Below are 24,366 nucleotides of genomic sequence, written 5' to 3' on the forward strand. Positions count from 1 at the left end.
GAAATAAATGAGTGGTGAAAACATATCGGCTCAATTGATTGTGTGATTACTGTCTCAGGAAAAGGTATTAGGAAAAGGACAGATCCCCGAGAATATATGCGCCCTCACCGACGTCAAGCTGATCATTCTCGTAATCGTCCTTTTCCAACAGGTAAGCGGCCATGTTTGTCCTAATACAACTAGTCTCCCTGATATCGCCCATCATCGACGATCCAAGTCGTATATAGCATTATTTAGTAGGATCATCAAATACTTTAAAAGTATATTTCCAAAATGACTGTGTTATTTCGTACTTCTAAGTAATGCGTGTCATGTAATTTTGTCCGCAGAACCGACAAGATGGGGCGCCGACCAGCCCGTTGGTGAGTCCATTATTTATATCATATATTTCATAGGAGATATGTTCACCTGATCCAATGCTAAGTGGCAAAAAGTATCTTTAATTACCTGAGATCACTGTCGAGAAGTCGACATCTGTTAGTTTGAGTGATATTTGAAACGAACGCTCAAACCCACGACAAAGTTTCGATGTACTCCGTACGTCCCTCGTAGCTTGTGCCTACGGAACAGCTCCAGCCACTGCCAGATGTATTAGTATATCAAACTTCGTGATTTACAATTCATGTGACTATAGAAAATATCTATATGTGTGAGAAAATCCCAAGTAATAGGCAACAAATGCCTCACATACGCATAGTCTGAGAATCCTATATTAGTATTATAATCGAAAAGTGAAATAGTTTTGTAGCCGTCAACAATAATAACAAGTTTTGCAATGACGTCATGAACTCAGATAATTCTTTGGTACGTATCAGTCGCCACTGTTAAACTGTGCTGTTTTCTAGGTTACTTAAACAATTTCTTAATATTTTCAGTCATGTTTCTGTAAAGTCGTGTTATTCTTCACAAAACTGAGTTGTTACATGTTGTTATAATATGTGTAAAGGAAGTGGAAAGAGATTTTGTTTCTCAAATTTGCAAGTCACCATGTATCAGCATACGGAGACTAGTATGATTCACTGCATGTACGTCAAAAGTTGATGATGTAAATTTATCATATTTCTGTTCTTTTCTTTTATCATCAGTTATCGTTACTGCAAGAACAAGCCCTACCCTAAGTCTAGGTTCTGCCGTGGTGTGCCAGGTAGGAAGTCATATATGTTATTATGCAGTGACAATGCTAGCTGCAAAATAGCGCTACGATGAGGTGGTCGGAGAGTTTTGGTTTTTGCGACCTCGCTCACCAGTAGTGCCACAATGCCGATGGCCCTGTAGAGGTCAAAATAAGCGCCCCCAGCGCATCCCACCGGACGAGGCGTGTTGATGTGAAATGCTACATATTTACTGCATTTGGTTGTACCGATTTATCACTACTGAAGACCCGATTTATCACTACTGCAGACTAAACACTATACTACACTAACCTTGTCATTTATGTATGGGGTTTAGTATTTGTTCAAACACATCAATCGCATTCCAGAAACATTGGGCATCCTTGTTTCTGGGAGCCAACCGCCATTATCAGAAGTTGGTAATGGCGGCTCCCAGAAATGTTTTGGGATGCAATCATCGATGTGTTTGAACAAATACATAGTATGGGATGCGCTTATTTTGAACCCTACAGGGCCATCAGCATTGTAGCGCTACTGGTGAGCGAGGTTGCAAAACCCAAAAGTCGCCGACCGCCTCACTGTAGCGCTTCAGTTTTGCAGCTATGACAACGCATAATTTTGTCTTCTGAGGCAAAGCCTGGTATTCAAACTCTTGTGAAATTTTGCCAGCCTTCTGTCACTGTAATCTTGCTTGATTTATGCTAATTACGTGTGCTTGCATTCCCCTGAACAAAGTGCAGGTACATTGCACCTTTTTGTTGCAGAAATTTTGTGAATGTCTGCAACTGTCAAATTGTGTAACAGCTAAAAACTGAGAATGGAACGATCATTGAAGAATGCCAGCAACAAAAACAAATTTCTTTCTGACAAGATTGCTGTTAACCCTTATCCTGCCATATTCATATGTCATCATCAGGTCAAAATGGTTAAAACCAGTGAGACGGAACAGGTCCCATATGTTGTACTTTGAAAAAATTTGAATATTGAAGGCCCTGAATACCTAGATCATGCAAATTTGATTTTTTACCAACTGAACCACTCATAACAGATCTTGCCAAGTAGGTGAAAATATGTATAGATTTGGCTCAATACTGCTTCCACTGACTCAGCACAATAAAAGGGAGGGGAGGGGGTACTGTCTAGCAGGATAAGGGTTAATGGTAAAATAACTTCACCACAAGCTCCTTTGATGACTTTTCAGCAAGTGAAACTTCCAGTTGTTATGTATGAAATGCATTGTGAGAATTGTTATCTGTTAACAGATCCAAAGATTCGTATCTTTGACTTGGGACGTAAGAAGGCACGAGTAGATGAGTTTCCACTGTGCGTTCACATGGTATCCGATGAATTTGAACAGTTGTCATCAGAAGCACTGGAAGCTGGCCGTATCTGTGCCAACAAGTACATGGTGAAGAACTGTGGTAAAGATGCTTTCCACATTCGGATGAGAGTACATCCTTTCCACGTCATCAGGATCAATAAAATGTTATCGTGTGCTGGAGCTGATAGGTATGTGGTCAACTTCCAAGCTACTTAAAGCTCTAATGGCTGTGGTGATGATGCAATATCCGCTATCTCTATCTTGTTTGTAAAGATGCGTTTCTTGTTCTGCCATAATCAAATGCCTAGTTTTCAATTTGTCGGCACAGCCTGTATTCTGTATTGTCCAGATTTATATTGACAAATGGATTTTGGTCCCAACTAGAATTCATTTGTCAACAAAAGCATCACATACTGCATAAAAGCACATCACGTGTCGAAAGCTAACTCTTTATATTTAAACATACTTTTGGGGGGGAAAAGGAAGAAAATGTTCTTGTTTTCAAGAACAAAACAAGAAAACAGTTGAGCTGCAGCATTATCAATAGCTACTGTGCTGGAAGTTGGCAAGTACATGCACCAACGCCAGATCAGTTATCTTTATACATAATAGCTGTTCTTTTTATGAAGTAATTTCTGCAAGACAAAGTTTGTCTAAAAGCAGTAAAAGTTACCGTCTTTCAATCAAACAAACAGCCTTTTACATGTGTCACTTTTTTGGTCGATAACTGCCAAATTTCGACAACAACGCCACAACCTTTACTTCTTGTCCCAGATGATGTTAACCTCTGAACCTGACAACACATCCATGAGGGTTAAAATTTATACTGATTTAATGAGACTGATGGGACTTGAACCTTGTCATTATGTCACTTTACAATCAGCCAGTTCTTCCTTTGAAATAGAACTGCCTGTGGTGGCAAACTGACCATTCACTGTTGTCGTCTTGCACACACTCACAGTCTGTCCTACCTTAACCCTTTTCCTGCCAGACAGTAATAACTGTATCACTTCCCCATCAGCCAATCAGTAAAATGCGGTATTGAGCCAAAACATGAAGTATTTTCACCCACTTGGCTTGGTATGTTTATAGCATCTTTTGTCCAAAAAAAATCAACTTTACAGTATTATGTCATCAACAGCCTTCAAATGTACAGTATTATGTTAAAATACATCATATGGAATACGTTGTGTTTCATAAATTAACCATCTGACCTGGTGGTGAAATATGGACTTGGCAGGAAAGGTAATTTGTAAGAGAGCAGTGCCCAGGGTTTACATTTGCAATTTAAAACCACATGAATTTCAAAATTACCATGCCTGAGCAAAGCTGTTACATTTTTAGCTTCCAAGAAAATGTGAGGGGTGTGCATGTAAGCCATTGTGCTCTTTGGCCATATCCTAGTGAACATGTTCCAAAACGTCACAGAAAATACTGCTACCCCCATGTCTCAGCTATTCTGTAGTTTCATTACAGCATGCTACAAGATACATTTGATGTTATTTTACCAGAAAGTGACATTTGACAGCTTCTTTCCACTAATGAGATTTAAAATTCTACCATTCAACAAAGTCACATTCTGTATTCCTGTTTTGCCAATAGACTCCAGACCGGTATGCGTGGTGCTTTTGGAAAGCCCCAAGGAACTGTGGCACGTGTCAAGATTGGCCAGCCAATCATGTCCGTACGCAGCAAGGAGGGCAACAAAGCACACGTCATTGAAGCTTTGAGGCGAGCAAAGTTCAAGTTCCCTGGTCGTCAGAAGGTAAGGAATCTCCCAAGTAGGATTTGTCTCAGATTCTTGTGCCCGTAGTTAGGCTTCTGTCAGAGAGAAAAATAACTGGAGAGATTGAGAACATGGGCTTATTATGCTGCTAAATTGTGTACTTTTGTGCTTCTCGTGTTATCATGAAAGTTTTGCTTTTATATGAAAGTTTCTGTAAGGTCACAGTAAACCCTTGATGTCATCCACCTAGCCTACATACTCTGATATTACTGTGAATTCATGTGATTCTATGAAATATGCAGCAGTGTTTTTTGCCAAGGTTTAAGAACCTTTGTACAATTTCTAATGTCACCTGTACATCAGTGTATATATTTATATTATTGGTATATGGCGGAACTCAAGTAACATGACTTTGAAATCCAGGTAAAATTTACCAGGGTTCTGCCCATAATTGAAAGCAGTCACAGTATGTTTTGATGACTGATGTATTTGTGAAACCCCTATCGAGATCAAACAGGCTTTAAACTCTTGAACATGGTCGCTTCTTCCAGAGCTGTAAAGGAGAGTGTGGCTTACCAGACAGGGGACAGAGATATCTGAAAGAATGCTGTTTTCTCTTTTGTTGCAGATATACCTTTCCAAAAAGTGGGGATTCACCAAATGGAACGCAGATGTCTACGAAAAAATGCGTGAAGAGAAAAGACTCATACCAGACGGTGTCAGTGTCCAGTACAAAAGTGAACATGGACCCCTTGCTGCCTGGAAGGCAAGGCAGTGAATGTGATCTGTAAATTATCAAGTGTTGTGATCTGATATGTACTTCAGAGATACAAGACACTTTATTAAAAAAAGACACTTGTAACTGAACCGTGGTTTCTGTGTTTGTGTGATTGATCTACGTGTAGCCAGTTGTCATAATCCCAGAACCGTAGTTAATTTGCAAAGACCAGTGGGTTCCCCAGTTCCCCTAAGTTGAAAGACTGTGAATAAACAAGAGACCAAAAGACCTTACACTACCTGGCCCACTGTACCCTAGGGTTAACACTCGTTTGCCCTTCCCAACCTGTCTGTGCATATACAGTGAGATCGCCCTTTCATTGGTAACTGTTTTCACTAAATGTGTGAATGAAAAAATTTGCTCATAAGACCAGAAGAAAAAATAAATTATTCATCAGAATTGCCGCTTCTGCTTTGCCCGATTTGGAATTTTTTTTTTATTTCGGCAAATTCATGCTTCTGCATTGCAAATACTTAAGTACCGCCGCTGATGGCACCCTATGCTTCATCTGGTTTTTGCGGGCATGTTGGATTCTGAATGAGACTTCCGACGTGTCTGCACTGAGCTCTGTCAACACTTTGTTGCAACGTCTGAAATATAGTGTTGAATTCAATAACCAGTATCAGTGTATCGTGTCTGAGATATTTCTGGTTAGCCTAAAAGGTGAAAAGATTATTTTGCCTTGTCTGCATCCTGGCAACTTGAGGGACTGTGGTTACCTTTGGCCTAAAAAAAAAATTTTGCTCGCTGCTCTTGAGCCTTGGTCCAAAAATATTTTATCTTGCCTAATATTTTGAATTTGACACGATAGCTAATGAGACAAGTGATTGTAGTAGATTTGGGTTATCAATAGTTTTCAGTGGACACAACTGAACACTCAACTGTGAAATGAGAACAAAATTGAAGTGAAACTTCTTTAAGTAACTGCACACTTTTATTACCAGGCTAATTATGAAGCAGTCTGAATTTTATCAAGTACAAGCAAGGGTGTGTCTAGCTGCAGTGTTGTAGCTTGAAGTTTTGCCAGTCGATTTCACTAAGCAAGGGGCTTGGATGAGAGGTTCTCGTAGCTTTCAGAACAAAATTCCAAATGAACCTGAAAGACTTCATTAAATGATGGGGAAATAGATACTATCAATAACAAAATGCTAGAAGACTGATATTAAGTAGCACTCCACTTCTGCCCCAAAGCAAATAAATATGCATAGCAATGCATTTGAACTTGAACGCATCTGTCCCTGCTTTCTGAAGAGCTATAAAACTTTTTTCTGGGATTGTTGACCAAATAATAGGTTACACATATACAAAAATCGTATGCAAATTTCATCTCAGCTTATTCAAATATTAAAATAAGTTTACAGAATCTTTGTTTTTAAAGAAGAGGACAGGCCGACCATTGATGACAGTGATCGGTAACTTGCCATTCAAAATAGCTTCCCATTTGTCAACTGAAGTCGTTGACAGCAGTCCGCTAAGAAACAGCTTAACTGACAAAGTGCCCCCTTTTGTTATAACTCTCAAACTGCTAAATGTGTATTGCATCTGCCCCAGTCTAGTCGTTTTCAACATTTGGTCCGAGTAGTAGGTGATTCACATACCTTAAAAATATATTTCATGAATGTTTTGTGGAAAGACCGTATCCTATTAACTAGCAGAAGACTTTCGCAAATGAACACGCAACTTTGTCAGAATTTGAACCATACTGAATTGGAACATTTCTTGGATCCTAAACATCACACCTCTGTATGAACACTTCAATGCACAGATGTTGCTGGGTTATTCTTGCTGTACTCCCCCCTCTCTTTTCTCTGCCGTAGGTAGAATGCACAATTTGGACAAATATTTAGACTTCTACCTCGACAATACTGTTTTGGTCTACCACTTGTAGGGGCTCATTTTGACGTTCATGGATTTAATTACAACGCAAGTTTTCAACAGCTCATTTTCATTTTCCCAATGCTGTTAACCAAAGGAATGGCAGCCAGTTTGAATTTCAAATATTGGTAAACATTTGGGTAATTTTGTTTCTCATGTACCAAATGTTGCACATTTTTATTCTTGATTTCGAAAGGCCGCAATGATTTTAAGTTTTTGTCTCTCATTTTCAAGGCGTGTACTGCCTTAAATAGGTACTGGTAGTATCAAATCCAACAGTTCAAATTTTGTGTGTAGATGTGAAATGCAAAAGGCAAAAAATTAAGGTGAACTTTGAATAGGAGCTGATTTACATGTATAAGGATTTTCATACACCACATTTCTGACACAATTATACACACTTGAATACACCAGTAAGACGGTAACTGGTTTATTTCAAAAAAATACAGCAATAACATGTTGATTTACTGTGCACTTGTGGTTCTCGACTTGACATCTTTTGGCCATATAGTTCATAACAGTTTCAGGTGAGTCAATGTTATACACAGACCAATGCATTGGTTGCAAGAAAATAGGTGGAGATGTTAATTCATTTTTCTGCCAAGTTGAATGTTGTGGGAAGTTTCATTTGCGTCCTTGCCATCTCAACATTAATAAGAAGTCCTAATTCAGAATGGTTGTGAGCGGCCTGTGTAATTATGATACATCAAAAATAAACTCTGTATTCAGAGACTTGATGGGAGTATTTAACAGTTGATGTATCATATCATATAAAATGGAACTATAGAGAATAGTTTATCTGAAAGTTCATCGAAAATTGAGCAGAACCATCAACTGATTTCAGTCTGGCTGCTGTGAAATGTAACTCCTGGTATTACAGGCACACCAAATTGGGTAATTACCAAGCAACTTAGCAGTTTGCTATGTGACCTTGCGTTTACCTGAACAAGAGTCTGTTTTATTGTCTGAAGACTGTAAGGAATAAGGAATCCAGTAAACTCAGCAGGCAGCTCCTCCACTGAGTAAACTGACATGCTTATACTTAAACAAATAATTTTTGACTGGCACCAAGTTCATTGGAGTGTCGAAAGGGGGAATAAATATTGAAAGGTGTGAAACAATTTGTTGTAGTTATAATTCAAATACCATATATCAAAGACAGGACACTGTGACTATAACAGTTCATGTTTTACACTTTACATTATTTTATTCCCCCTTTCAAACCTTTCCAGTATAGGCATATCAGTTTACTCAGTGAAGGAGCTACCAGCTGAGTTTGGTGGATTTCTTTTCATTCCTGAGACAATAAAACAGATTCTTCTTAGGTATATGCCAGGTCATATAGCAAACTGCTCAGCTAAGTTGCTGGGTAATTACCTGACTTGGTGTGCCCAATAACTCATGTAAAAGGATCACATTGTCAAACATTAGCTGGTAGTCTCCATCCAGATTAATTTGTTAAAATGTTCTAGCAAGACAAAAAGTTCATCCTGAAATCAATCCATGTAGATCATGTTGTTGATATGTCGCCAGTCCCGACTTGTTCCGATGGCGCTGTTGAATCATGAGTATATCGACAGTCATCACCAAGCTCACATAAACCCTGCAATAATAAAAGTGAAAAACACTTTCAATGTAAGTGAAGCTCCTTCTATGACAATGTATGTAAATATATATGGCCAAAAAAAATGTTTCTGGTCCTTGACATTTAGCAAAAGTGATGAGGCGATGCGAGTTTCTTTTTCTTTTTCTTTTTTTTCCTTTCTTTTTTTTTTATTCCTAACAATGCTGGTTTAGCACTATTAATGCAACAGTTATTGTCTTTTATCACTGGCTGCATAATATCCATTTTCTTTTTAGCATTTTTGGACATGCAAACAGGGATATCAAGGATAGCTGTGCTGATGAGCATGTAACCCCCCAAAAAGCCATGATGCGCAGGTTCTGAAATGATGTGCGTCGTGACCAGAAATGATCTTTTTTTTGGCCTATTGATGTGTATGGCAGTATTTATGTTAAGAAGCTCAATTGTACTACAATTACGTTTGTTAAAGTTATTCTTGAGTGATATTCAATGTAAAACTCCATTTTTAAGACACAAAAAACAACTTGTCATGTGTAACACCTTTTAGGCGTTGTTCAGTACTTTCAGCTGTTTCAAAAAGTGGACAACTTTAAAATATTTTCTGAAATCTCAATCACTGAAAATGTTAGTTTCCCATATAAACTTTACTCAAATCCATAAAATATTAAAAAGAGCACATTTCAATGGGGGGCAAAGCGTTTATTCACCAGGGTTAATTTTGCTACTTTCACTGAGAAATGATTCACCCCACTAAGCCCCATTGCATTAGATGCTATTGCTTTTTACATCTATTTTATTTGAATGTCAGAGCAAGTCTAAGTATGCCTCAGCACGAATTTGAACTTGATGATTGATTAAGCATATAAAACAGGCTTTGGCAACGTTTCACTTCACTTTGTCATCATGGGTTATTTCAAAACAACTATATCAGCACATAGAAAATGAGAAGCACATTTTAAAGTAAACTAGAAAATTGTAGTTTTCAACATGCTGTTGGGCAGGAATTTTTATTTGATCTTTGATGAAATCTGGTCCAAGATCTACGACCACTGCATTTTTCACAGTTGAAGCCATTATTCTTTATTGGGGCAAGTTGGTAATTACCCACCTATTTAGCAAGCCATATACCAAGGAAGTGACCTTGGTATATTGGATTGTTTCAAGATGCCTGAAATTCCTATATTGGACCTGCTTCTAGGTGGGTAAGTACACCAGCTCCCATGCAAAATCAATATTTCAATATTGTAAACAAACCGTGGATCGTAGGCAGAGAGCACTGTTTTACCAAGGCACCTTTGCAACCTCCTATTGAACCAGACCACTGTTTTCCAATATGCAACTCTTGTAGTTAAAGCATACGGCACAGGCAGTCATCATACAGAGTAATCCGTACCAGGTCATGTTCCTAGCTCACAGTGAGTAATAATTAAAATGATGAGCAGATGAGAAGTAGAATGTAAAAAGAACTACCCCGGTTTTGTAATTTCTTACCTTCTTGAATTTCTTACACGGGTAGTTTTTGTAGTCTCTCTCCAGCTGGCCTTCTTGTCCCCTTTTGCCTTGCAGTCTGGCTCTTTTATTTGCCAGTGGTTCTCCACCTCTGCCATGCAAAAGAAATTGGAGAGTTTAAAAAATTTAAACAAGGACAATCAGTGAATCATAAAATTGTAACAACTTTCCAGCACACACATCTTGATATCAGACAAACAGAAATAATCAGTCTTCTGTGGTCTGTTATTTGGTACACACAATCATCTTTTCTTTCTTTTCATAGTTCAACTGAACTTACTACGGTATGCTGCACTCTTACTATTAAAAGAGAAAATGTACAAACAATGAATGCATGCCTGTTTCCCTAAAAGATCGCCCTCTATGGTGTAATTCCAGAATGAATGGAAATAATCGGACACAAGCCTTTCATGGGAAATGTAAATCAGACTTTTCATTTCAGGTAACCATAAACAAAAACATTTTGTAAAATATCAACAACTTGTAATCAGAACCACACCGCTGACTCGTCTACATGGGATTCTTGGTCTTCAAATTCAAAAGTATGAGCAGAAACATTGAACAATGTTATCCTTGAATGGTATCAATCATGTCTCAACACAGTGTGCAGAACAGTGTATGTGACAACCCGCTACTTTAACTATGAACTACAGGCATCTGGCTGCTGTTTTTGTCCCAGCACAGACATCTAACCTGTTTATACACTACATAAGAGTCAGTCAACAATGCTGTGGTTCGACCTACGATTTCTTGGCTCTTGCCTTGGGTCCCCAGTACTTCTGTGGATTTTCAGGGAATCTGACAAGTTTAAATTTTCTTGACGGTGGATTAGCGGCTGGTAGAGGGCTGAACGAAACTTCAATGCTGAAATCAACAATGGCAACAGTACATGGTTGAAAGTAATTCTTTGACTTTCTGCTAAACTCTCGTGTCTCACAGATAGAGCTGAGACGAGTATTACCGGTAATATCAGGGCTGACTGTGGAGGAGGAAGGAGCAAATATGGCAGACCACTTATCTATGTGATGAAACTGGATTACATGCACAGTGTCTTACAAAAACAATGTTTCATCATTGACCGAAACGCACCAAAACTTGCAAATGGCAGTGCGTTGGTAAATGGCTTGAATGAACTTAACCTTCAGAATTCAACAATCTGTATATTTTTTTGACAACTTGACTGTCAACGTGGAAGGTGTGATAGTCAATATGATATGAAAATCACACGTGGAAACATTCCTTTATAAAACTGCAGACTATCAATCAAAATTTCACTGATGTTGCATTCCATCCTGGTGTAAATATCGTCCAGGTTTTAAATTTACGAGTTGTTCTATCAATTACATTGATAAATCAGTAGTCCTTGTCAATTTTGCAATAAAACAAAATAAAAATAAATTGTGCTTAGTTCAAATTTTTTAAAGAATGAAATCATCTGTGATAATGAAGACCTACCTGGGTTCCTGACTGAGTATCTTGGTTGCTGGGTTACCATCTGTCAGTCTCTCTTGTTTTACAGGATTCAGTTTGACCTGCAAATACATACCACTGAGATATTCAACTGAATTTGGCCACAGAACGAAACTATGAACAGATCACAATCAACGATGAACCCTTTGACTTCAAAAATATCAACATTAAAAAGCTTCATTCCTATTCTCTCAAGTGTGACCTGCACTAAATAATACTTGAGTATTTGTGGGTTGCTGTGAGGGTTTCAAGATAAGTTACATACATATGAATTTTCCCTTTCCTTTGTATTTATAGGGGACCATCGTCTGGAAAGTTCATAAATGCTCAAAATTGTGTCGTTTTTAGCTCTGTGAATAGCAAGTTTATTTCTTGGTTACGATACCAGACTCCCTCTCTTCATTTCAACACCATTCCCTATACTTCTCCACACTTTAAAATTTCATTCCAAGTCTCAATCACAAAGTCTATTCCTGAACAACCCCTTCTTCAGTGTGGAAAGTTTTATCAATGACTTTGCTTACCCATGCTCTCATTATGTCCCAGATCACATGACTTGGTGCATCTGTTTTGAAGGCCTCAGGGCTTGCATGTGAGCTGGACACCTGGTACCCTGCATGCAGAATGGCTGACCTGTTTATGAACAGAAAGGTTTTAAACGGTTCTGATAAATTTGAATCTGATACTAGGTGAAATCACCTTTATTACACAAAGCATTATATTTGGCATTCTATGAAGGTTAACCTTTGAGTGCTGTATTCTTTCCCACCAAAATTTTTGTTCAACATTTTGTTAATTTTTATGAACTTTTCTGAATTTTTTCTGATAATTTTGGACCAAATGAACACAATATCTCATCAGCAACAGTTTTTGATCAAAATTTTGGCAAAAATCTGACAAAAATTGACTGAGGTACAATATATTTTATAAGGGCGATAAAAATTGATTTTGGTGCTCAAGGTGTTAATATACTTAGAATTTCTGATTTTGGAAAATAATTTACGTAAGGATGCACATATATCATGTTGTACAATCACTAATAATTCATAGCACTACACTCACTGTCGCCAATGCTTGCAAAATTAACACCTTGAAAACATTGTCCATGAAATTATATGATGTCACTTTTGATGCAATTTTCTATGTACTTTTGTTTCATGGAGATTGCTCACATGTTTGTAAAAATACCGTCAATGACGCTGTACCTTCTCTAATGTGTGGCCAGGTCAGGTAATTGGTTGTTGGCATGGAGTTGTTGGTAAATAGTTGATGATGTAGGGGCATGAGGTGGGATATGGACCCAAAGAACCCAAAAGATGATTAAATACATCAATCAAAAAAATTCTAAGCTACAGTATAAACTGCCTAAAGATAATTCAATGTGGAAAAAAAAGTTAAATAATTCAGAAATAAGAATTAACAGTCCAAAATAGTAATGACGCACTTCCCTACTGACCTGAGTGCATGTGAAATACACAACCTGGCATCTGTAAATTAAATGTATACCAAGTGATCATTTTAAGTTACTTTTAACTGTTTTTAATGGATTTTCCAAAGAGTCCTGTGGAAATGATGAAAAACGCTTATCTGGTCTTGTGTTTGTAAAACCTCATGGCTGATAATTGTCATAGTATTGAAAAAAAATTGAAAGTGAAGAAATTACTGTTTTTAATAGGCATATTTTCCTTGAAATACATGACCGTGTAAAGAATATATGCGAAAAGTGTTTAAGAGTAAATTTCTTTTCAAAAAATAATTTAATCTGTGACCCAAGGATTTTTATTCTTTGAGTTTACAAATTCAAACATTGCAATTTGTTCAATCATCTTGTTCAGTGCAAAATTTGTAAAATGACTGAAAAATAAAAAAAATTGGTAGAATTACAGTCTTTGTGATGTAAAATTATGGGTTGACATCACGATAATTGTTAATCTGTTCAAAGTACTACTATACTATAATTTAAAAAAGAAAAGTTCATGCAGAAACGGTAACATATATTGTCAGCAATGTAGTGTTAATTTTGACTTTACATCAAAATATGCCTTTGCTGGATACCAAATATATAGGGCGAAATATTAAAATCAGCCATGTTCAGCAAAATCCACACAGCAGCATTGATCCTTTTCTAATTTGATTTGCTTTGCTTATGTTATCCTTGTATGACAGTCAGTACAATATGGAACTTGAACACAACACAGTGAATAAGTATGCTGTAAATGAAATGGTGTAGCTGCATCCACATGCAGCAATAGGAGTGCCTTTGTCTCTCACCCCTCATTTCCAACCTGTCCCATCCCTGAAAAAATAGTTTGGTCTTATATTTATAATATTAATAATTTCTGTATTTGTTAAAATGTGCGCATCTTAAAAACTTTTGATCATAAACATTTTCATTGTTTTTTATAGCTGACCAGTCAGTTAACCTGTTTATTTTGAATATTTGCGCATTTTTCCTCAGTATTTGACATTTTCAGAATACCTTCTTATTCAATTTGTCATTTCTAAAAGTTAAAATGCTCCTTTGTGTGGTCAAGCTTTCCACAAGCATCAAATGTGATACTTCATATAGGAAGGCCTGCCTCTAGAGGGCGGGCATCATGAACAGTGTTTGTTAGTTATTTCCTCCACATAAACTTCTGATTGTACTGTGAACATTGAACATGGCCGACGTCCGATTTTCCTGTCTAAAACTTTCACTCATTTTCGTTCATATGACTCTGAAACTCCAGGAAACGATTGGGAAGAAAGAGTTATCTTGAAATATTGAGGTACTCGCCGATATTTTGCAAAATTTAATGAGAAAAAATGCAAGGAAAATGCCAACAGGCTTACACAATGACCGTTCTCAGACTCAGAGGCATATGATCATCTGCAGATTATGCAACAGGCCTCCCATATCACGTGAGGCCATGAGGGGATATCCACGCAACTCAGTACCAAACACTAGCGCACACAGAGTGAGCAAACACAAAGTGAGTACCCCTAACGTCAGCTCAGTAGTCTGTAATAGATCGTAGTCAACTAAGAACCTTGGAGAAAGGCTTAACACTGTGGCTATGCCGCTAAGTCCCTTTTGTTGATTTTTGTCACAGCTCAAAATCGTTCTCCTGCACCTCAACCTGAACCATGAACACCCCCACCAGTTTATGATATGACCCATCACAATGGCATGACGTCAACGGATCTTGACAGACGGAAGTATTGACAGACGGAAGTAGTTGACACCAGCATACTGGTTTTTTCAACTCTAATACCTTCTCTGTCTATAAATAGACACGAGAAGGTAAAAACTAAAATTGACTTATAAATGACTTAAAAGAAGACCTTCTTTCATGGAAACAAACCTAAGTAAAATGTTGGCTGTTTATGCTTTGGTGCATTTGAATTCATTGTAAAAAAAGTAAAAGTCACGTCAATCAAAATGGACTGCAACACAATATTAATTGTTCAGATCTGGGCTGTAATACAGAAATAAACTGGAGCAGATTTACAAGCCTATATTCAAAGCTGTGTACAGTTATTTTTCAGTATATGGTCACCGTCTTACATTAAAGTTTTGAATAAATACAGAAGAATAAGATTGTTTACATTATGGGGAGAAAAAATGTTTCAATGAGTGACATTTGAATATGATAATTGCACCACTTCCTGAAAGTCAAAGTTATTTTTATGGCAAAACAAACAAACAAGCAAACATTTGACATACCTGAACTGAATGAGTGAAGGACAACTGCAATGAAGGACACTACAGAGTCGACTCTGGGTATAATACAATGGACAGTCTACCAATTCCTGCAAATATTCAAACAAATGAAAGTTCTGTATTTGTATAATATATCCAACATCATGCCAACGGTTACCATTTATACAACAATTTTATGGTATCACTTTCAAAAATGCAGGTACCAACAGTACCCAATAAAATATCACATCATATTTCCTTAAAATTGATTCTGTCATACAGTTAGCATTTTAGCTTACACAATACTTCAGTGAATAATTTGGATCCTTAAAATTGATTCTGTCATACAGTTAGCATTTTAGCTTACACAATACTTCAGTGAATAATTTGGATCCTTAAAATTGATTCTGTCATACAGTTAGCATTTTAGCTTACACGATACTTCAGTGAATAATTTGGAAAACATGGTAACATTGCTGCCTTCTACATGTACAAGGAATTATACCGAAATAAGACTTGAAAACAATAAATAAATTTAACAGCTTAATACCATCCTAGTTGGTAATATTGTCTTCCATCATTCTTAAACATTGCATTTTGAGTTCTCTTACTTTGATATCACCCATAATCTCTATCAAGTTGTCTGTCTCTCTGAACATGTCAACCTTGTACATTTTTGTATTCTTTCTGTATGTGTCTGTCTTGTCTTGTCAATTTCTTTCTTCTTTCCATAGTTATCACACTCAAACACAGAATGTTACTGACCTCCTTGACAACTGTGAGAAGACCAATTATTCTATCTGATGTCTTGAACCTGTCTGGGTTTGCTTGCACTGTCTTGAGAAGATTGGACACAAACTCTGCATTATGCAAGGGTTCTGCCCACATCGGCCCACCTATCTGAAGAGAAACTTGGAACATAAACGGCGAGAACTTCACCCCTGCAACTACATGTAGCCATGTGAAAGAGGAATTAAAAAGCTTCAAGAGATCAAAGAAAGATGACAAGATTTTGTTAGTGTTACCTGAAACCTTCCACCACAGTGTTCACATGTCTGTCCCATGGGAGGTCCTACTGACGGTCGATACTTTATACTGGAGCAGAAAAATTAAATTGTTTGCTCAGAAACACACTTGGGAATACAGACATAAATGTTGAACAGATATTTTTTACCAGGAAAAGGAATGTTAGTCATTCTGTTAGCACAATTATCATATTTACAAAACTACATTATTCTTTCAATAAACACCGTTTTGCCCTTTTGTCACTAAATGCTGTTGCTGTTCTAAATATGCACAGTCGTTTATTTGCCACATTTTTCGATAATTCTGTCCTCTTTCAGTAATTATATTTCTTACAGTTACTGTATTGGGATGCAGTATATATTGCAGAAATGATGCAAAATATAGTCACTGAATTATGTAATTTCACACATGACCACAATCCTTTTCATAGTATTGAAATCTTGGTTGTGAAATCACTATCAGTATAGCACTTTGAGTCATTGTTCAATGGAAGACACAAAGTATGCACGCGAGTACGACTTTGAAAATGATGGAAGAAATTCTCACCTTCTGTCATTCTGGATGCATACACCAAGTCTTTGTAAATGAAAGGTTTCACAGTTTACACAGCTGTAAACCATTGCATGTTTGCTGTAAACCAGAAAATGACAGTGATAATGTTATTATTGCATTCTGATAGTGGGGTTGAAATTCGGAATTGGTTTCAGAAATAAATCTGAAAATTGTAAGTTTTGAGTTTTTCCATTTTGGGAACAGTTTGATGAAATTACAATCACAACATCAACAGACTGGGCAGTGACAACACCACATATGAGAGTCTTCTATAAGTGTCATAATATATATATGTCACAAAGTATTTGAAGAGGTTGAGAGGTCAAAATTACTGGCAATAAGACTTTTTTCACAATTATTGCTTGATATGCATATAGAGATGAAGTGTCGCTGGAACTGACAGCTTTTTGTGATGAAGGAATATTCTAACAATGCAAAATTCAACATTACAGTTTCAGAATTTAGAAATTTGCTTGCAGATTTTTATATTACAGAGCAGTATTTAGATCACTGCAAGCAGCAACTCATTCACAAATGTCTCATTCAGAATTTATTTATCAGTAACTATCATCTAATAGGAATCAGCAGTTGAGTAAAATATTGCCAGTTTCAGTGCTTAGGCTGAATGTCCCAACCTTGCTGATTTCTTTACAGTCGCTTGTCCAGTGTGCACCCTGATGAAAAATCTGACATAGAAATCAACGCTGATGCTGAGTAACGGCTCTATGTATCTATGGTAACGGTTGGCATGGGCCTGGATGGACTGTAAAACTATCCTTAATGCCTGTAAGAAACCAAAAGAGGGCGCTCATCATAACTTAAGTGAAGCTGCGTGTAGAATACCACATACCATAGAAATGGAAGTAAAAACACACTTACAGAGTCATACCATAGTATCTAAATTTTATGATTCACTGATTGTATTTGTTTAAATTTTTTAAACAAGTGATCTTTAAATGTTTCATAAAAGTCATATACAACAGCATTCAACTCAAAAACAAGTTTCTAAAAAATTTGCAACAAAATTTTTTACTCTGAAAAACCTCTAAAATGTCAAATTTTTCAAACGAGGGAAGAATTATCTTGGCGATACACTCACCATTTCATGACCATATTTGGCATGTAATGCCAACCCACCATACTTGGTGTATGCAGTTTCACCATGGTTACCGCACAGCACTGCCATGTCAGTACAGGTAATGCAGAGCATCCCTCCATCTTTGACCGACTGAACTGCAGAGTCTAAAAACTGCGCCGGACTTCCATAGGGGTCAAGGTCAATGACATCATATCTGCTGTTGTGGGCTCTGTGTTGGTACATTAGTAACCTGCAGATACCAGTAAAATTTTACATGTGGAAATTTGCAAAGTAGAGGGGAGTTTAAATCAATGTGAACATAACTTTTGGAGAATGCCTACATCCCAGGGTGAGCCTTGTTGTATGTAAAATCTGTCAGAAATTCCTTAATTTTTAGAAATGTAACATAATGATATTCAATAAAGCCACAACAAGTACAGCTATGTTTCATATCCTTTGAGGCTATTGCAAAAAACGATGACATGTCATGTTTTTCCAATTTTGTTTTTGGATCTTTGGCTCATAAGATCCAACTTTATTTATTTATTTAGACATTTATTTATTTATTTATTTATTTAAAAAAATAAGTGTAATAAGTATTTGAGAGATTACACTGATGTGCAGAAAAGTGACAATGATAAGTTTACTACTCAGAACTGTAAAGAAAATAATTGAGATATTTTTCCTTCTAGACTTTTCAAATATGAGATTGTTACTGTTCAACTCACGCAGCATCAGCATGGCTTGGCTTGACTAGATGTTCAGCTTCATTGTGCTCAATGTTCTGTTTGATGGAGAGAACGGCTTCCGAAGCAAAGTCGTTAGCAACCACTTCCTTGACTCCGGCAACTTCCTTGGCAAACCGGATAGATCGCAAACCCGATGCTGACAGTCCTTCCAAGATAGATATACCAGACTATCAGAAAGAAGAAAATTTAAAAGTTAAACTTTTGTAGGATTAAAAAAATATGATGTAGCATTAATATCAAAAGGTCATCGTCATAGCTGCAGATAGACTGTGGCATCACCTCTTTGCTTGATACAAATCTGTGACCACAGCAAAGACAAACTAAAGGTAGTATGATATTGTTTCAAACTTGCAATTCAAAGGTTTCGTATAGATAAATATAGAAACAAGTCATTGACAATGACATAGTCCCCACTTGTAATAGGAGTATTAGTCTTGAGGGGGCAGGGAAATGAGGTCATTAAGAAGTATCACTAAAGTGTATATGTTCAGATCTGTGGACACATAGGTCTATGTCATTGTTCCGAATTTGAAACAAGAGGCATGTCTAAGTTATGGTTCTAAATCGGGAAAAAAGATCAAACCTCTAGCTGTATTGGCCAGCCAAGAAATACATATGTGCATAATAAATGAGGTACAAGATGTGACATCTTAAGGTCTATTATCCTATCAAAATTGAAGCGTAAAGAACTTGTGATTACTGAGTTATGCATATATATGCATATTCAAGGTCAAAGGTCATCAAGGTCACGTGACATTTTGAAAAAAAAACATTGTATTGCTAATTAATCCATATATGCCAAAATTCAGACCTCTAGCTCTATTGGCTTGCCCACAATTATATATGGGCATAATTAACGAGGTAAAGCATGTGTTGTCATAAGGTCTCCCATCCTACTAAATATAAAGGACATAGCACTTGTGGTTACTTATTTATTGACATAATCGTGTATTTTAGGTAAAAGGTTATCGAGGTCACATGACATTTTGTCAAAAAATTTCTATCCTATAGTGTATCCCTATATACTAAAAATCATACATTTACCTCTATTGGCTTGTTCAAAATTAGATATGCACATAATGAATGAGGTACAATATGTGGCGTCATAAGGTGTCCCATCATACCATATATGAAGGGTGTAGCACTTGTGGTTCCTGAGTTATGGACAAATGTGTATATTTGGGGTCAAAGGTCACCGAGGTCACGTGACATTTTGTCAAAAAAATTGTATTGCTAAGTTATCCCTACATACCAAAAATCAGACCTCTAGCTCTATTGGCTCGCTCAAAATTAGATATGCACATAATTAATGAGGAACATGTGGCGTCATAAGGTATCCCATCATACCATATATGAAGGGTGTAGCACTTGTGGTTACTGAGTTATGGACAAATATGTATATTTGAGGTCAAAGGTCACCAAGGTCACGTGACATTTTGTCAAAAAAAATTTATTGCTAAGTTATCCATATATACCAAAAATCAGACCTCTAGCTTAAATAATTAATGAGGAACAATATGTGGCGTCATAAGGTATCCCATCATACCATATATGAAGGGTGTAGCACTTGTGGTTACTGAGTTATGGACAAATATGTATATTCGAGGTCAAAGGTCACCAAGGTCACATGACATTTTGTCAAAGTGTCTGAGATATCTGCGTGAACGGATGGACTCACGGATTGACCTGACCCAATCTATGAGCCCCCTGGACTTTATCTGTGGGGACTAAAAACTGTGTCACTGCATCCTTTTTGCAATATGAATACGATGAGAAACTAAATTTTTATTTATCTTGGGAGCCTATGTACTGCCTTATACATGGGAGTCTATGGACTGCCTTATACATGGGAGTCTATGGACTTCCTTATACATGGGAGTCTATGGTCTGCCTTATACATGGGAGTCTATGGTCTGCCTTATACATGGGAGTCTATGGACTGCCTTATACATGGGAGTCTATGGTCTGCCTTATACATGGGAGTCTATGGAGGTGAAAACTAAAAAGTCCTCTACCACGGCCAAATTTGACCGCATTGTAAAACAAATCGACGTGCATCTGTATGAGGTATGGTACTATCCTTGTACCAAGTTTGAACAAAATCGCTCCAGGCGTCTCTGAGATATCTGCGTGAACGGACGGACGCACGGACGCACGGACGGACGCACGGACGCACGGACATGACCAAACCTATAAGTCCCCCCGGACGGTGTCCGTGGGGACTAACAAACCTTCAACTGTAGTACTATTTTTGTCAAGAATTCACACCTCTAACCTTCAAAATGATTCAAAAATATACAACAATGTTCTCAGTTTGGACACAAAGCAAGTATGGCAAATACTTTGCATACGAAATGACACAATTTCAAAATTCTTTCAAGACACAGCATACGCTCCATTTAATGCCTGTTTTGTCTATTTGAGTGACAATCAACAGACTGAAATGTTTGTTTGCTATAATTAATAAACATGTATGTCAACCAAAATTTGCATTGCTTACTTGACATTTCATATATTCACACTTACGATACACATGTCTAATTTTATGACACTGAAAGGAACTTACTTCACAATGTTCTCCTGGCTGGACTATTACTGTTTTGGTCTCCTCAGTCTTTGCACTTTTGCCATTGGCTGATGATTGATCAGGTGACTTTGACTTTACAGCCTGATTGGCTGTTTCCTCTTGTGATTTTGTGTTTGTGTCTTTGGTTGTCGTTTCCGACTTGTCCATTGTCTTTGATTGGCCATCCTTCTCACCAGGATATGAGACTGCAATTAGTGGACAAATCATGAAATGTAATTCCCAACATCATAAATGACGCTAATGATGTTTTCCTCTGTACAATGATCAGAGAATTTTTCATGACATTCACGATTGTCAATGGATGCTGCTGTGATTACACTGAATACTGCATCCATACAACAAAGCAATAACACTAAAGCATAACAGAACATACATACGGATACATACATACATATGAATACTACATTCACATACAACATGCATACATTCATACTGGTACATACATTCATATATACATACATGCATATACGTACATAAGTAAATATGTACGTACATAAACACACATACACATACAAACATGTTCATAAATATGCATGCACACATGCATACACATACACACACACCCATACATACAGAAATTTTACATTGTGTTTCAATTACTTCACATTATTGGAATTAAAGACAACGTACCTTTGATGTTGCTCTTACTAAGGTATTCCTCTGCATGTAGACCAATGGCAGCAACCCTGGTTGAAATAAATGGAATCAAAATTAATGCAAAAACAGTTGCATTCAATTATATGTTACATATTTTACTAAAATTTTCTATAAAGTCTAATCCTTGCTTTGTTTCAAATGCTGCTATACTCCTTCATTATAGAGCATTGGTACAACCCAATTGTTTTTAATGGTATTGCTTGACCTTTACATTGGGAACTAGGGGCATGAGTACTGTACTGTTTCAACCTCCCAAAAGATTACACCATGCATCTCTGCTGACATTAACAAGAGCGAGTTTGATATCACGTGACAATTAAATCATTACCCTGGGCTGACAAGTCCTGTATTATTACTTATATATGATAAATCATTGCCAATCAGAAGTAAGCATTATTTCGGTCTTTTGAAATTTAAAGTTGAAACTTACTTGATTTGTTCCCTCTGGCATTGTAAGCCACAACAAACTGATTTTCCAAAAAATTACTTTTCATTTAGTTGACTTACAAAATGCTGTCCATATAGTCTGATACATGAGTGTCTTTCAGTCTTATGTAGTGCTTTGAGGTGTCCACAGCCTACATAACACAGTATTGCTCATTGAGTACAGAGATTGATAAATATTTTGTTTCTCAGGTTTGACTTGCAGAGTGTCTCAGCTCTCAATGTGATTTGCAGCTAATTAATATAGACTCACGTGAGATCTCTGTTGAATTCTTGGACTGGATTGTAGAACACCTCATTGGAAGATGGAAAGAGTATTTCAGCTTTTCCCTCAGTGATAGTGTAATATTCTTTGCCATTTATAGTTCTCGTTTCAGGAGTCACACTGGCCATCTTTCTGGCATGTACTCCACTATGTTTCAGAGCTGTTTTACAATGATTGCACGAGATGGCAGAGTGTTTACTGGTAATAATTTTGTTCAAATTCTTCAGTGAAGAAAAATGCAGCTGGTGCAATTGCTTGGAATGACTACATACAGAGCAACCTCTTGATATGTAGATTTTTGCAATCTGGATGGCTGCAGCCCCTGTGAAGCTCCTATACAGATTCGATCTGAAAAAATATGACAATTGTTGCATTCAGATATCCATCAAAAATATTGTTGACTGTCTTTGGTTTCTGGTATGTATTGCCTGAAAGAAATATCACAGGAAATCAATAAGCATTTGTCTGAAATCACAAGCAATGGTTACTGGGTCAAACCTCACTTCAAAGCCACTGGTAAAATTCAGCTCTCTCTCATGTCTACAGTGTGCATTGTCATGAGTAAAAGAAGTCAAAGTCATTTACTTTGATACTCCAGCCATTTACATTTATTAATGAATAACATTCTGAAAATCTCTTAAACAATTTTCTCAAATAGTATGCATTAATATCATGTTTGGAATTTTCAATGTATGCCTAGCAATAATTTTTGTTATCATTTTCAGAATGTTGATATTTATATATTTATTTAATATATAATATATTATTCAAATACAATATATCTATATATATAAATATATATATAAATAAATAAATATATATATATATATATATATATATATATATATATATATATATATATATATAATTTATCAACGGCTGTCAATAGTCTATAATTATAACTACGACATAAAAGAAGGTAGGAAAAAACACAAACACAAAATCACCAGAAGAATCAAGCATCATGCAGTTGGTTCTGTGTTTTAGGTTTTTGAAGGACAGAGCTGTAACTTTGATGATTTTTTCTCTCACTATTTTTGCTTTTACTGTCAACTAAATTTTATTGTTCCACTCCTCAAAGCATGTTGAGATACACAATATTTAGCTGTCAACTCAGCATGTACATATGTAGATTGCATTGTTATTGTTGTCAAGTGAATCCGGACTTGCATTTGACTGTAAACAATAACGCAGTGCATTTTCCATCTGTAGAAACACAGTCCCTGTATAGGTAGAGGGACTGTGGTAGAAAATAGATGCTGTGCTGATAGGCTTAAAGGTGGTGGGTGATTTAACATGTTCTTGGGAGTAGATCAAGAAATGGTGATTGACATGCAAAACAAAAATATTTAAAAATCATCAAAAGTTACAGTTACTGTCCCTTTACATATAAAATTTTGAACATTTTTAAACGTATGAATAAAACTAGATTGGGGTCATCAAAAGCATAAAAGAGGGGCGGGGAACTTGATAATCAAAGTTTGATTCCTGCTGCTGCACCATCAGCCCTTTGATTTTGGCTGTGGAAAGCCCAAAGGGTAGTAGGATCCACACCATACGAAGCGTCATTAGAGAGTACGAATAGAGTGCTCTGTGAGCAAATCCTGAAATGTATAGGGTCGAATCGGATGGACATGACCACCTTTTCGTATCCTGTTAGCTCGATAACAGCACCCCCACATTGAAAATGGCTTTCTCTAACCACGTTGGGGCCCGGTCCGAACTTTATTATGGACCAGGCAGTCCTACTTCTCATTGTCCGTAAACACTCATCTAATCAACCGATGAATTGAACCATCTACTACCTTTTAAATGTTTCTTATGACAAGTGTTACCTGACCATCGACGAATTTAGTGGTGAGGGAGAGAATATAAAAAATACTGGATCAACTTCGAACGTCTAGCCTCATGGGGGCGGCCATTACATTTCTGCTCAAAGCACTGTGGGTA

At 36.9% G+C, this 24,366-nt stretch overlaps 2 protein-coding genes across 7 annotated transcripts; one reads left to right on the forward strand and one right to left on the reverse strand.

Moving 5' to 3' along the window:
• The first annotated feature begins 146 nt into the window (after positions 1-146).
• Positions 147-5,026, forward strand: LOC139151599 (large ribosomal subunit protein uL16-like). Its single transcript, XM_070724506.1, has 5 exons — positions 147-362; positions 1,086-1,144; positions 2,375-2,621; positions 4,036-4,198; positions 4,788-5,026. Exons 1-5 carry the CDS (start codon positions 340-342, stop codon positions 4,935-4,937), a joined length of 642 nt encoding a protein of 213 aa, XP_070580607.1. The 5' UTR covers positions 147-339; the 3' UTR covers positions 4,938-5,026.
• Positions 5,027-7,226: 2,200 nt separating this feature from the next.
• LOC139151600 (tRNA (guanine(26)-N(2))-dimethyltransferase-like) lies at positions 7,227-24,361 on the reverse strand. 6 transcript variants are annotated; one of them, XM_070724510.1, is made up of 16 exons: positions 24,252-24,361; positions 22,405-22,764; positions 21,681-21,736; positions 21,030-21,235; positions 18,443-18,630; positions 17,736-17,964; positions 17,272-17,420; positions 16,631-16,714; positions 16,084-16,153; positions 15,824-15,958; positions 15,083-15,168; positions 11,901-12,009; positions 11,362-11,438; positions 10,651-10,770; positions 9,889-9,997; positions 7,227-8,415 (listed from the first exon to the last, which is right to left on the reverse strand). In XM_070724510.1, the coding sequence occupies exons 1-16, from the start codon at positions 24,257-24,259 to the stop codon at positions 8,323-8,325; spliced, it is 2,079 nt and encodes a 692-aa protein (XP_070580611.1). In that variant the 5' UTR covers positions 24,260-24,361; the 3' UTR covers positions 7,227-8,322. The 6 variants fall into 6 exon arrangements, with proteins under 6 accessions (XP_070580611.1, XP_070580609.1, XP_070580612.1 ...); XM_070724508.1 differs by having other exon boundaries at positions 22,405-22,844; positions 24,252-24,348; XM_070724511.1 differs by having other exon boundaries at positions 24,222-24,347.
• Between the last annotated feature and the right edge of the window lie 5 nt (positions 24,362-24,366).

This window comes from Ptychodera flava, chromosome 15, assembly GCF_041260155.1.
Source record: "Ptychodera flava strain L36383 chromosome 15, AS_Pfla_20210202, whole genome shotgun sequence".
NCBI lineage: Eukaryota > Metazoa > Hemichordata > Enteropneusta > Ptychoderidae > Ptychodera > Ptychodera flava.